The sequence below is a fragment of the Cyanistes caeruleus genome, chromosome 3, assembly GCF_971803275.1.
Source record: "Cyanistes caeruleus chromosome 3, bCyaCae1.hap1.1, whole genome shotgun sequence".
NCBI classification, from domain to species: domain Eukaryota; kingdom Metazoa; phylum Chordata; class Aves; order Passeriformes; family Paridae; genus Cyanistes; species Cyanistes caeruleus.
The window spans coordinates 118021638-118034858 of record NC_141703.1 but is presented as its reverse complement, the minus strand read 5'-3'; the positions used below and the strand labels follow the sequence as shown (position 1 = coordinate 118034858).

The window sequence follows — 13221 nt, the reverse complement described above, 5'->3', positions numbered from 1 at the left end:
GATTTAAGAAGTAAATTTACTGAGGAAGAGAGATTAAAACTCCCAGAGACAGGAGCAATAGAAAACTCAGAGGGGAGATGGTTCCTTCCAGATGGCCGAGAAGTACTACCAAAAGCCATAGCTCAGAGAATATTAGAAAAAATGCATCAAAGGACACATTGGGGAGCACAAGGACTAATCGATTATTTTGCAGCAAAGTATATGAGCACAGGTATTCGAGACTTAGCTAAGCAAATTACTAGAAGCTGCCTCCCATGTTTAAAAACAAATAGAAAGAATCTCAGAAAATTACCTTATGGAGGGAGACCCTTAGCAAAAAGACCTTTTGCAAATATTCAGATTGACTTTGCAGAACTACCAAAGGTAGGGAGACTTAAATATCTCCTGGTCCTAGTGGATCATCTCACCCATTTTGTAAAAGCTTTCCCTACATCTAGGGAAACTTCACGAACAGTTGTAAAGGTGTTATTGGAAGAAATAATTTCCAGATATGGGGTACCAGAGACAATAGACTCTGACAAAAGTCCCCATTTTACATCAAAAATAACTCAGGAGGTGTCGGAGGCATTAGGAATAAAGTGGGAACAACACACCCCTTGGCACCCTCCAAGTTCTGGGAGAGTAGAAAGAATGAATGGAGAAATAAAAAAACAACTTACTAAGCTAGTAATGGAAACAAAACTATCATGGGTCAAATGTGTTCCATTAGCCTTTCTGAATATTTGAACTCAGCCAAGGGCAGATTTGGGAATTTCCCCTTTTGAGATGTTATATGGTATGCCTTATAATATAGAAGAAGTTCAAACACATCCAAATGTAAGTGATCAGTATATCAATAAGTACTTAATAAAATTAATGAAGTATAAGAAGGCATTGTGGGAAAAAGGAATGCTAGCTCAAAGACCACCATTGGATTTTATATTACACCAAGTACAACCCGGAGATTGGGTGTTGATAAGAAGTTGGAAAGAGAACCCCCTCACACCAAAGTGGGAAGGACCGTATCAAGTCCTGCTAACAACTGATTCTGCAATCCGAACTGCGGAGAAGGGATGGACACATGCCAGTCGAATTAAGGGACCTGTGGAGCCACCAAAAACTAATAACTGGGAAGTGGTTAGCCCGGCTGGGGACCTGAGACTTAAAATATCCTGGGGAAAAAAAAAAAAAAAAAAAAAAAAAAAAAAAAAAAATCTGAAAATTATTAATCTGCTTAGAAACTTATGAATAGTAAACTCCATAAAGGCTTTTATATAGAATATAAGATACCCCCATCTAGTAGGGAGGAAATATATAATAGTAATGTTAAAATAGGTTGTGCTGTATGCCAGAATTGTTACCCTTTTGTTTGTTTTAAAAGTATAGTATGTGAAGAACATTGGTGGACCCACTGTCATAGAGGCTACCCACCGAGAGGGGTGTGTAGATTTTGCTACATTGCCCAGAGGAGACTCACCGATTGGGCCTTAAGAACCAAAACACAGGCAGGGGAATTTGAGAAAGGATCAGAAAAGTGGTGGTCCATTTACTCAAAAGGAGTCAATTCCTTGTATTATTGTTACCATCCAAACGAACCTGCACCTTTTGTAATAAATATAGTAGCTGGGTCGTGCAGACGGTGGCTCCAGGAATTGAGGTGTGATACCCCTTTAGTAAAACATAGAAGTTGGGAAAAATATATACAAAGAAAGAATAAAAAAAGGAGTAATCTCCCTCCTGAAGAATACTCTTGCTGCCGAGAAGATGGTACACCCCGTGGCCCGAGGCAACCGGGTCGACGACGGGAGAGGCAGAGGAGTAATAAACTGTGGAGGGAAACACTCCAAAATACATGGGACCAAAAGGTCATGGTCCTGGAAATGCCACAAGAATGGGAATGAGACAACCCAGCAAAATAATTTATGGGAAGCCCAAATTGGTATTTTACAAAAGAAAAGCCTCTATTATAGCAAGGGAAGCCAATGCTCATTAAAAAGGTCAGTAATATTTATAATTTTAATTAGCACATTTAACATTTGTACAAGTAAGACTCATGAACCCTTTAATTGGTCCTTAACCCGATGGGAGGACCAGGTTATTATTCTATCACAAATTACCTCTGGAGCCCCTAGCTTTCAAGTTACACTAGACTCTCTCATTAAGTGGAAGGGTATTAATTATTTCCCACCTGGGCATAAGGTACTATACATGTGCCCAGCTTCTAATCCAGGCAGAGGGTATTGTAATTATCCCGGAGAATTTTACTGTAGATATTGGGGCTGTGAGACAATTTCCATGGGATGGAAAGTACAAAACCCAGATAAGTATCTAAAGGTTGAACGGGGTCCACACGGATGTGTAAAGCCCTGGATAGGCCCCTCAGGGGAGATAACATATATTGGAACTTGCAAATTTCACTATATAAATATTACACAATCCCAAGATCCTGGGTGGTTATTGGGAAGAACCTGGGGTCTCAGAGTATGGGAACCCGGAAGGGATCAGGGGGTGCATATACTCATAAAGAAAGAGGTAGTTCCCCATGACTCGGGATCTGTTGGACCAAATCCAGTGGTGTGGGGAGTAGAAGACCCTAAAGTAAGGGATCAGAATAACCATTCAGAAAAATTAGAAAATAACACCCAAGTATTAACCACAGTAGAGACACCCCAATAATATGGAAACAAAGCTCTTTGGAAAATTCTGCAAGCTACCTTTAAAGTATTAAATGATACACATCCAAATTTAACTAGAGAATGTTGGTTATGTTATAACATTAATCCACCCTTTTATGAGGCCATAGGCTCCATAGCAGAACCAAAAAGAGTGAATGGTACCAATCCTGCTGCTTGCTTATGGCAATCAGGAAGGGAAAATACTCCAGGAATAACATTATCTCGAGTCACTGGAAAAGGGAAATGTGTGGGAAATGTGCCCCTAGATAAGAATTACTTATGCCAAACAAAAATACTGATTAACGACCCTCGCAAGCCAGCTCAGTGGCTGATTCCAGCACCTAATACTAAATGGGTTTGTAACACTTTAGGAGTAACCCCATGTGTTTCTATAACAGCCTTTAATGAAACTTATGAATTCTGCATACAGGTCACAATAGTTCCCAGAATTATTTATCATTCTGAAGAATATGTGTATACACAATATCAAAACCCAGAACATCATTTAGTGAAGCGAGAACCCCTCACAGCACTAACAGTAGCTGTATTGCTAGGCATAGGAGGGGCTGGATTAGGAACAGGTGTAGCATCTTTAGTAAATCGGCACCAGGGACTCAGAGAGCTTAGAATTTCAGTAGATGAGGATTTAAGAAGAATTGATAAATCTATAAAGGATCTCACAGACTCCCTAGACTCACTGGCTGAAGTGGCCTTACAAAATAGAAGGGGATTAAATCTATTATTTTTACGACAAAGAGGCCTTTGTGCTGCCATTAAGGAAGAACGTTGTGTACATGTAAATAAAAGTGGAATAGTAAGAGAAACCATGGCCAAATTACAGGAAGGACTGAAAAAGAGAAAAGAAGAACAAGAAATGCAACAGAATTGGTATGAATCTTGGTTTAATTACTCCCCCTGGTTAAGTACTTTATTATCCACCATAATGGGGCCCTCAATTTTACTAATTTTAGTACTTACTTTAGGCCCTTGCATTCTTAATAAAATTATTAATATCGTAAAAAACAGATTAGAAGCAGCACACCTTATGTTAATACATGCTAAATATGAGGCCTTAAAGGGAGAAGAAACAGAAGATTATTTAGAATTAAGTAAAAAAGAACTACAAAGATTCAGCGAACAAAAGTAAGAAATAGAAAAAGGGGGGGTTGTGATAGATAGAAACTCTTTTGTTCGCCTAAATAAAAAGATATGATAGAATGCTTTGCGAAATTGTACTTTAGATATAAAGTTGAGAAGGGGCTGAAGGCCACTAACTTGCTGAAGCTGGCATAATTAATAACAGACTAGCAGAAATTCCTGGAACACTAGGACAAGATAAACCTTGAGAGAGAAACAGTGAGAAAAGGTCAGTAGAGTAGGAGTGAGGAAGACTTGGAGCCTCCCTTCTACGACCACAAGAGGGCAGAGAAAGATCATCTAATGACCAGAGACGCATGTGCAGAAACGCCGGAGGAAAGCCACATCATCAGGAGGCCGAAACGAATAAAAGGACAAACATGGAAGCGGGAAGCGCGGCAGCTCCGTGGGAAGAGGTTTCTCCTCCTCCTCCCTGCCGCCCGGCGCCGACTTTGCTTATTGCTGGCTTGCTATAATTAATAAAACCTTTCCTTATATATCCCTCTTTCTAGTGTATTCGTGTATTCATAACACTCTCCATGATATTGCCAATGCTGCAATCTCTGACATCTCTTCTTGTCACCCCAGGTAACAAGGTGCCAACGCAGTGCTTCACTAACATTAAGCAAGGGGCAAGTGAGTATTTCATTAAATATATAGACAAGCTGAAATTGCCATTGAAAAGCAAATAGAGTGCCCAAAGGCACAAAAAGAATTGTTGGTAAAAATAGCAATGGCCAATGCCAACATGGAATGTAAAGCAGTTTTACAGGCCCTCCCACTTGACCCTGAACCAACCATAGACCAAATGGTTGAAGCCTGCGCCAAGCATGTCTCCACTTCTACCGAAAACACAGTAGCCCTTGCGGGTTCTAAAGGGCTGGCAGAAAGGATATCCAGTGCCTATGCAGCTGAAATGATAAAGGACTCAAGCTCAAGCCACTGTTTTAACTGCGGCAAGCCTGGACACTTTTTTAAGGATTGCCCCGAGAGACATTTTTTATAGCCACCCAACCACCAATGGTTACCCAGACCAAACTGGCATTAAGGAAACTTCAATCAGAGCATGGGACAGCCCCGTGCACTGACATCAAATCAAATGCCGCACCACTCCATCCCTCCTGCAAAAACTACCATCCCGCCTCCATGGGGACTTAGGTCACAGGTGCAGTGTTTGCTTCAGCCCACACAGGAGAAAATGCCAAACATACCAGCCAACATTTTCACCTTGTGTTTGCTACCCTGGGAGTCCCAGAACAAATAAAAACAGATCATGGGCCCGCTTACACCTCCCATAGACTGAGAGATTTCTTCAGCCAGTGCGGGGTGAAGCACGCCACAGGCATACCTCACTCTCCCACAGGGCAATCAATAGTGGAAAAGACACATCAGAACCTTAAAAGAGTCCTTGATCAGCAGTGGGGAGGAACAAAGATCATTCTTCCCATTGAGAGGCTCTGTAAGGCTCTGCATGTTATGAATTTTCTAAATTGTTCACCTACAGAGCCCGACCCCCCTGTAGTTCTACATACCCCTGTAGAAGTACGGCACTTCTCTAATTTGACCCATGCCAAACTCACAGAGAGGTCACCAATGCTGATCAAGGATCCTGAGTCACAACAGACATCAGGACCTTTCCCATTGATGAGCTGGGGGAGAGGGTATGCTTGTGTGTTAACACCATCTGGTCCTAGGTGGCTCCCAGGGAAAAAAATAAAACCATACCTAGTCCCTGCAAACCCTTCTCAAAACACGACCAAATTCTAAAAAAAAAACCCACCAAATCTCCACAAATTCCCACAAAATACATGAAAAATCCCTCAAGATCCCTAAATCGCCTCAATATCCCACAAAATTCCACAAAAATCACACAAAACCTCCACAAGTTTCCACAAAATCTAAGAAAAATTCCTCAAAATACTTCAACTCTCCTCAAAACCACACAAAGTCCTTGAAAAGGCCCACCAAATTCCACAAAAATCAGACCAAATTCCCTACATCTTCTCAAAACTCTACAAATTTCAACAAAAATCCCACCAAATCTCCACAAATTCTTACAAAATACATGAAAAATCACAGATAATTCCTCAATTCCCTGCAGAATCTCACAAAATTCCAGAAAAGACGCTCAAAGTTCCACCAACATCCCACAAAATGTCCACAAATGTCCACAAAATCCAAGAAAAATCCCACAAAATTCCCTAATTCTTCTAAAACACGTCCAAATTCTAGAAAAATATCCAACCAAATCTCCACAAATTCCCACAAAATACATGAAAAATCCCTCAAGATCCCTAAATCGCCTCAATATCCCACAAAATTCCACAAAAATCACACAAAACCTCCACAAGTTTCCACAAAATCTAAGAAAAATTCCTCAAAATACTTCAACTCTCCTCAAAACCACACAAAGTCCTTGAAAAGGCCCACCAAATTCCACAAAAATCCCACAGAATCTCCACAAATTCCCACAAAATCTAAAACAAATTCCTCAACATTCTTCAAGTCTCCTCAGAATCCCACACAATTCCAGAAAAATCCCCACAAAATTACAGACAAGTCCCACAAAATTCCCTAAATCATTTCAAAACCCTACCAATTCACAGGAATGTCCCACAAAATCTCTGCCAATTCCCAGAACATCCCACAAAAATCCCACAAAAATCCCTAAATCTTCTGAAAACTCGACCAAATTCCTGAAACGCCCCATAAAATCACCACAGTTTTCCACAAACTTCAAGAAAAACACCACAAAATTCCCTAAATCTTTTCAAAATACTACAAAATTCCTGAAAAGCCCTACCAAATTCCAGAAATATCCCACAAAATGACCTAAATCATTCCAAAACTCTAACAAATTCCACAAAAATCCCACCAAATCTCCACAAATTCTTACAAAATACATGAAAAATCACAGATAATTCCTCAATTCTCTGCCGAATCTCACAAAATTCCAGAAAAGACCCTCAAAATTCCACAAACATCCCGCAAAATCTCCTCAAAATCCAACAAAATTCCAGGAAAAATCCCACAACATTCCCTAAATCTTCTCAAAACATGACCAAATTCTAAAACAAAATCCCACCAAATCTCCACAAATTCCCACAAAATACATGAAAAATCCCTCAAGATCCCTAAATCGCCTCAATATCCCACAAAATTCCACAAAAATCACACAAAACCTCCACAAGTTTCCACAAAATCTAAGAAAAATTCCTCAAAATACTTCAACTCTCCTCAAAACCACACAAAGTCCTTGAAAAGGCCAACCAAATTCCACAAAAATCAGACCAAATTCCCTACATCTTCTCAAAACTCTACAAATTTCAACAAAAATCCCACCAAATCTCCACAAATTCTTACAAAATACATGAAAAATCACAGATAATTCCTCAATTCTCTGCAGAATCTCACAAAATTCCAGAAAAGACGCTCAAAGTTCCACCAACATCCCACAAAATGTCCACAAATGTCCACAAAATCCAAGAAAAATCCCACAAAATTCCCTAATTCTTCTAAAACACGACCAAATTCTAGAAAAATATCCCACCAAATCTCCACAAATTCCCACAAAATACATGAAAAATCCCTCAAGATCCCTAAATCGCCTCACTATCCCACAAAATTCCACAAAAATCACACAAAACCTCCACAAGTTTCCACAAAATCTAAGAAAAATTCCTCAAAATACTTCAACTCTCCTCAAAACCACACAAAGTCCTTGAAAAGGCCCACCAAATTCCACAAAAATCCCACTAAATTCCCTACATCTTCTCAAAACTCTACAAATTTCAACAAAAATCCCACCAAATCTCCACAAATTCTTACAAAATACATGAAAAATCACAGATAATTCCTCAATTCTCTGCCGAATCTCACAAAATTCCAGAAAAGACCCTCAAAATTCAACAACCATCCCACAAAATCTCCTCAAAATCCAACAAAATTCCAGGAAAAATCCCACAACATTCCCGAAATCTTCTCAAAACACGACCAAATTCTAAAAAAAAATCCCACCAAATCTCCACAAATTCCCACAAAATACATGAAAAATCCCTCAAGATCCCTAAATCGCCTCAATATCCCGCAAAATTCCACAAAAATCACACAAAACCTCCACAAGTTTCCACAAAATCTAAGAAAAATTCCTCAAAATACTTCAACTCTCCTCAAAAGCACACAAAGTCCTTGAAAAGGCCCACCAAATTCCACAAAAATCCCACAGAATCTACACAAATTCCCACAAAATCTAAAACAAATTCCTCAACGTTCTTCAAGTCTCCTCAGAATCCCACACAATTCCAGAAAAATCCCCACAAAATTACAGAGAAGTCCCACAAAATTCCCTAAATCATTTCAAAACCCTACCAATTCACAGGAATGTCCCACAAAATCTCCACCGATTCCCAGAACATCCCACAAAAATCCCACAAAAATCCCTAAATCTTCTGAAAACTCGACCAAATTCCAGAAACGCCCCATAAAATCACCACAGTTTCCCACAAAATTCAAGAAAAACACCACAAAATTCCCTAAATCTTTTCAAAATACTACAAAATTCCTGAAAAGGCCTACCAAATTCCAGAAATATCCCACAAAATGACCTAAATCATTCCAAAACTCTACCAAATTCCACAAAAATCCCACCAAATCTCCACAAATTCTTACAAAATACATGAAAAATCACAGATAATTCCTCAATTCTCTGCCGAATCTCACAAAATTCCAGAAAAGACCCTCAAAATTCCACAAACATCCCGCAAAATCTCCTCAAAATCCAACAAAATTCCAGGAAAAATCCCACAACATTCCCGAAATCTTCTCAAAACACGACCAAATTCTAAAAAAAAATCCCACCAAATCTCCACAAATTCCCACAAAATACATGAAAAATCCCTCAAGATCCCTAAATCGCCTCAATATCCCACAAAATTCCACAAAAATCACACAAAACCTCCACAAGTTTCCACAAAATCTAAGAAAAATTCCTCAAAATACTTCAACTCTCCTCAAAACCACACAAAGTCCTTGAAAAGGCCCACCAAATTCCACAAAAATCCCACAGAATCTCCAAAAATTCCCACAAAATCTAAAACAAATTCCTCAACGTTCTTCAAGTCTCCTCAGAATCCCACACAATTCCAGAAAAATCCCCACAAAATTACAGACAAGTCCCACAAAATTCCCTAAATCATTTCAAAACCCTACCAATTCACAGGAATGTCCCACAAAATCTCCACCGATTCCCAGAACATCCCACAAAAATCCCACAAAAATCCCTAAATCTTCTGAAAACTCGACCAAATTCCAGAAACGCCCCATAAAATCACCACAGTTTCCCACAAAATTCAAGAAAAACAACACAAAATTCCCTAAATCTTTTCAAAATACTACAAAATTCCTGAAAAGCCCTACCAAATTCCAGAAATATCCCACAAAATGACCTAAATCATTCCAAAACTCTACCAAATTCCACAAAAATCCCACCAAATCTCCACAAATTCTTACAAAATACATGAAAAATCACAGATAATTCCTCAATTCTCTGCCGAATCTCACAAAATTCCAGAAAAGACCCTCAAAATTCCACAAACATCCCGCAAAATCTCCTCAAAATCCAACAAAATTCCAGGAAAAATCCCACAACATTCCCTAAATCTTCTCAAAACACGACCAAATTCTAAAAAAAAATCCCACCAAATCTCCACAAATTCCCACAAAATACATGAAAAATCCCTCAAGATCCCTAAATCGCCTCAATATCCCACAAAATTCCACAAAAATCACACAAAACCTCCACAAGTTTCCACAAAATCTAAGAAAAATTCCTCAAAATACTTCAACTCTCCTCAAAACCACACAAAGTCCTTGAAAAGGCCCACCAAATTCCACAAAAATCCCACCAAATTCCCTACATCTTCTCAAAACTCTACAAATTTCAACAAAAATCCCACCAAATCTCCACAAATTCTTACAAAATACATGAAAAACCACAGATAATTCCTCAATTCTCTGCAGAATCTCACAAAATTCCAGAAAAGACCCTCAAAGTCCCACCAACATCTCAAAAAACGTCCACAAATGTCCACAAAATCCAAGAAAAATCCCACAAAATTCCCTAATTCTTCTAAAACACGACCAAATTCTAGAAAAATATCCCACCAAATCTCCACAAATTCCCACAAAATCTAAAACAAATTCCTCAAAATTCTTCAAGTCTCCTCAGAATCCCACACAATTCCCGAAAAATCCCCACAAAATTACAGACAAGTCCCACAAAATTCCCTAAATCATTTCAAAACCCTACCAATTCACAGGAATGTCCCACAAAATCTCCACCGATTCCCAGAACATCCCACAAAAATCCCACAAAAATCCCTAAATCTTCTGAAAACTCGACCAAATTCCAGAAACGCCCCAGAAAATCACCACAGTTTCCCACAAAATTCAAGAAAAACAACACAAAATTCCCTAAATCTTTTCAAAATACTACAAAATTCCTGAAAAGCCCTACCAAATTCCAGAAATATCCCACAAAATGACCTAAATCATTCCAAAACTCTAACAAATTCCACAAAAATCCCACCAAATCTTCACAAATTCTTACAAAATACATGAAAAATCACAGATAATTCCTCAATTCTCTGCCGAATCTCACAAAATTCCAGAAAAGACCCTCAAAATTCCACAAACATCCCGCAAAATCTCCTCAAAATCCAACAAAATTCCAGGAAAAATCCCACAACATTCCCGAAATCTAATCAAAACATGACCGAATTCTAAAAAAAAATCCCACCAAATCTCCACAAATTCCCACAAAATACATGAAAAATCCCTCAAGATCCCTAAATCGCCTCACTATCCCACAAAATTCCACAAAAATCACACAAAACCTCCACAAGTTTCCACAAAATCTAAGAAAAATTCCTCAAAATACTTCAACTCTCCTCAAAACCACACAAAGTCCTTGAAAAGGCCCACCAAATTCCACAAAAATCCCACCAAATTCCCTACATCTTCTCAAAACTCTACAAATTTCAACAAAAATCCCACCAAATCTCCACAAATTCTTACAAAATACATGAAAAATCACAGATAATTCCTCAATTCTCTGCCGAATCTCACAAAATTCCAGAAAAGACCCTCAAAATTCCACAACCATCCCACAAAATCTCCTCAAAATCCAACAAAATTCCAGGAAAAATCCCACAACATTCCCGAAATCTTCTCAAAACACGACCAAATTCTAAAAAAAAATCCCACCAAATCTCCACAAATTCCCACAAAATACATGAAAAATCCCTCAAGATCCCTAAATCGCCTCAATATCCCACAAAATTCCACAAAAATCACACAAAACCTCCACAAGTTTCCACAAAATCTAAGAAAAATTCCTCAAAATACTTCAACTCTCCTCAAAACCACACAAAGTCCTTGAAAAGGCCCACCAAATTCCACAAAAATCCCACAGAATCTCCACAAATTCCCACAAAATCTAAAACAAATTCCTCAACATTCTTCAAGTCTCCTCAGAATCCCACACAATTCCAGAAAAATCCCCACAAAATTACAGACAAGTCCCACAAAATTCCCTAAATCATTTCAAAACCCTACCAATTCACAGGAATGTCCCACAAAATCTCCACCGATTCCCAGAACATCCCACAAAAATCCCACAAAAATCCCTAAATCTTCTGAAAACTCGACCAAATTCCAGAAACGCCCCATAAAATCACCACAGTTTCCCACAAAATTCAAGATAAACAACACAAAATTCCCTAAATCTTTTCAAAATACTACAAAATTCCTGAAAAGCCCTACCAAATTCCAGAAATATCCCACAAAATGACCTAAATCATTCCAAAACTCTACCAAATTCCACAAAAATCCCACCAAATCTCCACAAATTCTTACAAAATACATGAAAAATCACAGATAATTCCTCAATTCTCTGCCGAATCTCACAAAATTCCAGAAAAGACCCTCAAAATTCCACAAACATCCCGCAAAATCTCCTCAAAATCCAACAAAATTCCAGGAAAAATCCCACAACATTCCCGAAATCTTCTCAAAACATGACCAAATTCTAAAAAAAAATCCCACCAAATCTCCACAAATTCCCACAAAATACATGAAAAATCCCTCAAGATCCCTAAATCGCCTCACTATCCCACAAAATTCCACAAAAATCACACAAAACCTCCACAAGTTTCCACAAAATCTAAGAAAAATTCCTCAAAATACTTCAACTCTCCTCAAAACCACACAAAGTCCTTGAAAAGGCCCACCAAATTCCACAAAAATCCCACAGAATTCCCTACATCTTCTCAAAACTCTACAAATTTCAACAAAAATCCCACCAAATCTCCACAAATTCCCACAAAATACATGAAAAATCACAGATAATTCCTCAATTCTCTGCAGAATCTCACAAAATTCCAGAAAAGATCCTCAGAGTTCCACCAACATCCCACAAAATGTCCACAAATGTCCACAAAATCCAAGAAAAATCCCACAAAATTCCCTAATTCTTCTAAAACACGACCAAATTCTAGAAAAATATCCCACCAAATCTCCACAAATTCCCACAAAATACATGAAAAATCCCTCAAGATCCCTAAATCGCCTCAATATCCCACAAAATTCCACAAAAATCACACAAAACCTCCACAAGTTTCCACAAAATCTAAGAAAAATTCCTCAAAATACTTCAACTCTCCTCAAAACCACACAAAGTCCTTGAAAAGGCCCACCAAATTCCACAAAAATCCCACCAAATCTCCACAAATTCTTACAAAATACATGAAAAATCACAGATAATTCCTCAATTCTCTGCCGAATCTCACAAAATTCCAGAAAAGACCCTCAAAGTTCCACAAACATCCCACAAAATCTCCTCAAAATCCAACAAAATTCCAGGAAAAATCCCACAACATTCCCTAAATCTTCTCAAAACACGACCAAATTCTAAAAAAAAATCCCACCAAATCTCCACAAATTCCCACAAAATACATGAAAAATCCCTCAAGATCCCTAAATCGCCTCAATATCCCACAAAATTCCACAAAAATCACACAAAACCTCCACAAGTTTCCACAAAATCTAAGAAAAATTCCTCAAAATACTTCAACTCTCCTCAAAACCACACAAAGTCCTTGAAAAGGCCCACCAAATTCCACAAAAATCCCACCAAATTCCCTACATCTTCTCAAAACTCTACAAATTTCAACAAAAATCCCACCAAATCTCCACAAATTCTTACAAAATACATGAAAAATCACAGATAATTCCTCAATTCTCTGCCGAATCTCACAAAATTCCAGAAAAGACCCTCAAAGTTCCACAAACATCCCGCAAAATCTCCTCAAAATCCAACAAAATTCCAGGAAAAATCCCACAACATTCCCGACATCTTCTCAAAACACGACCA

General features: G+C 38.3%; 1 protein-coding gene across 1 annotated transcript; it reads left to right on the top strand.

Moving 5' to 3' along the window:
• The first annotated feature begins 1186 nt into the window (after nucleotides 1-1186).
• LOC147654503 (uncharacterized) lies at nucleotides 1187-2664 on the top strand. The gene has a single exon (XM_086883781.1). It carries the CDS (start codon nucleotides 1744-1746, stop codon nucleotides 2653-2655), a length of 912 nt encoding a protein of 303 aa, XP_086739907.1. The 5' UTR covers nucleotides 1187-1743; the 3' UTR covers nucleotides 2656-2664.
• Nucleotides 2665-13221: the final 10557 nt, after the last annotated feature.

Coding starts and splice junctions, on each gene's coding strand:
- LOC147654503 (XM_086883781.1), top strand. CDS start 1,744: ATGGTACACCCCGTGGCCCGAGGCAACCGGGTCGACGACGGGAGAGGC.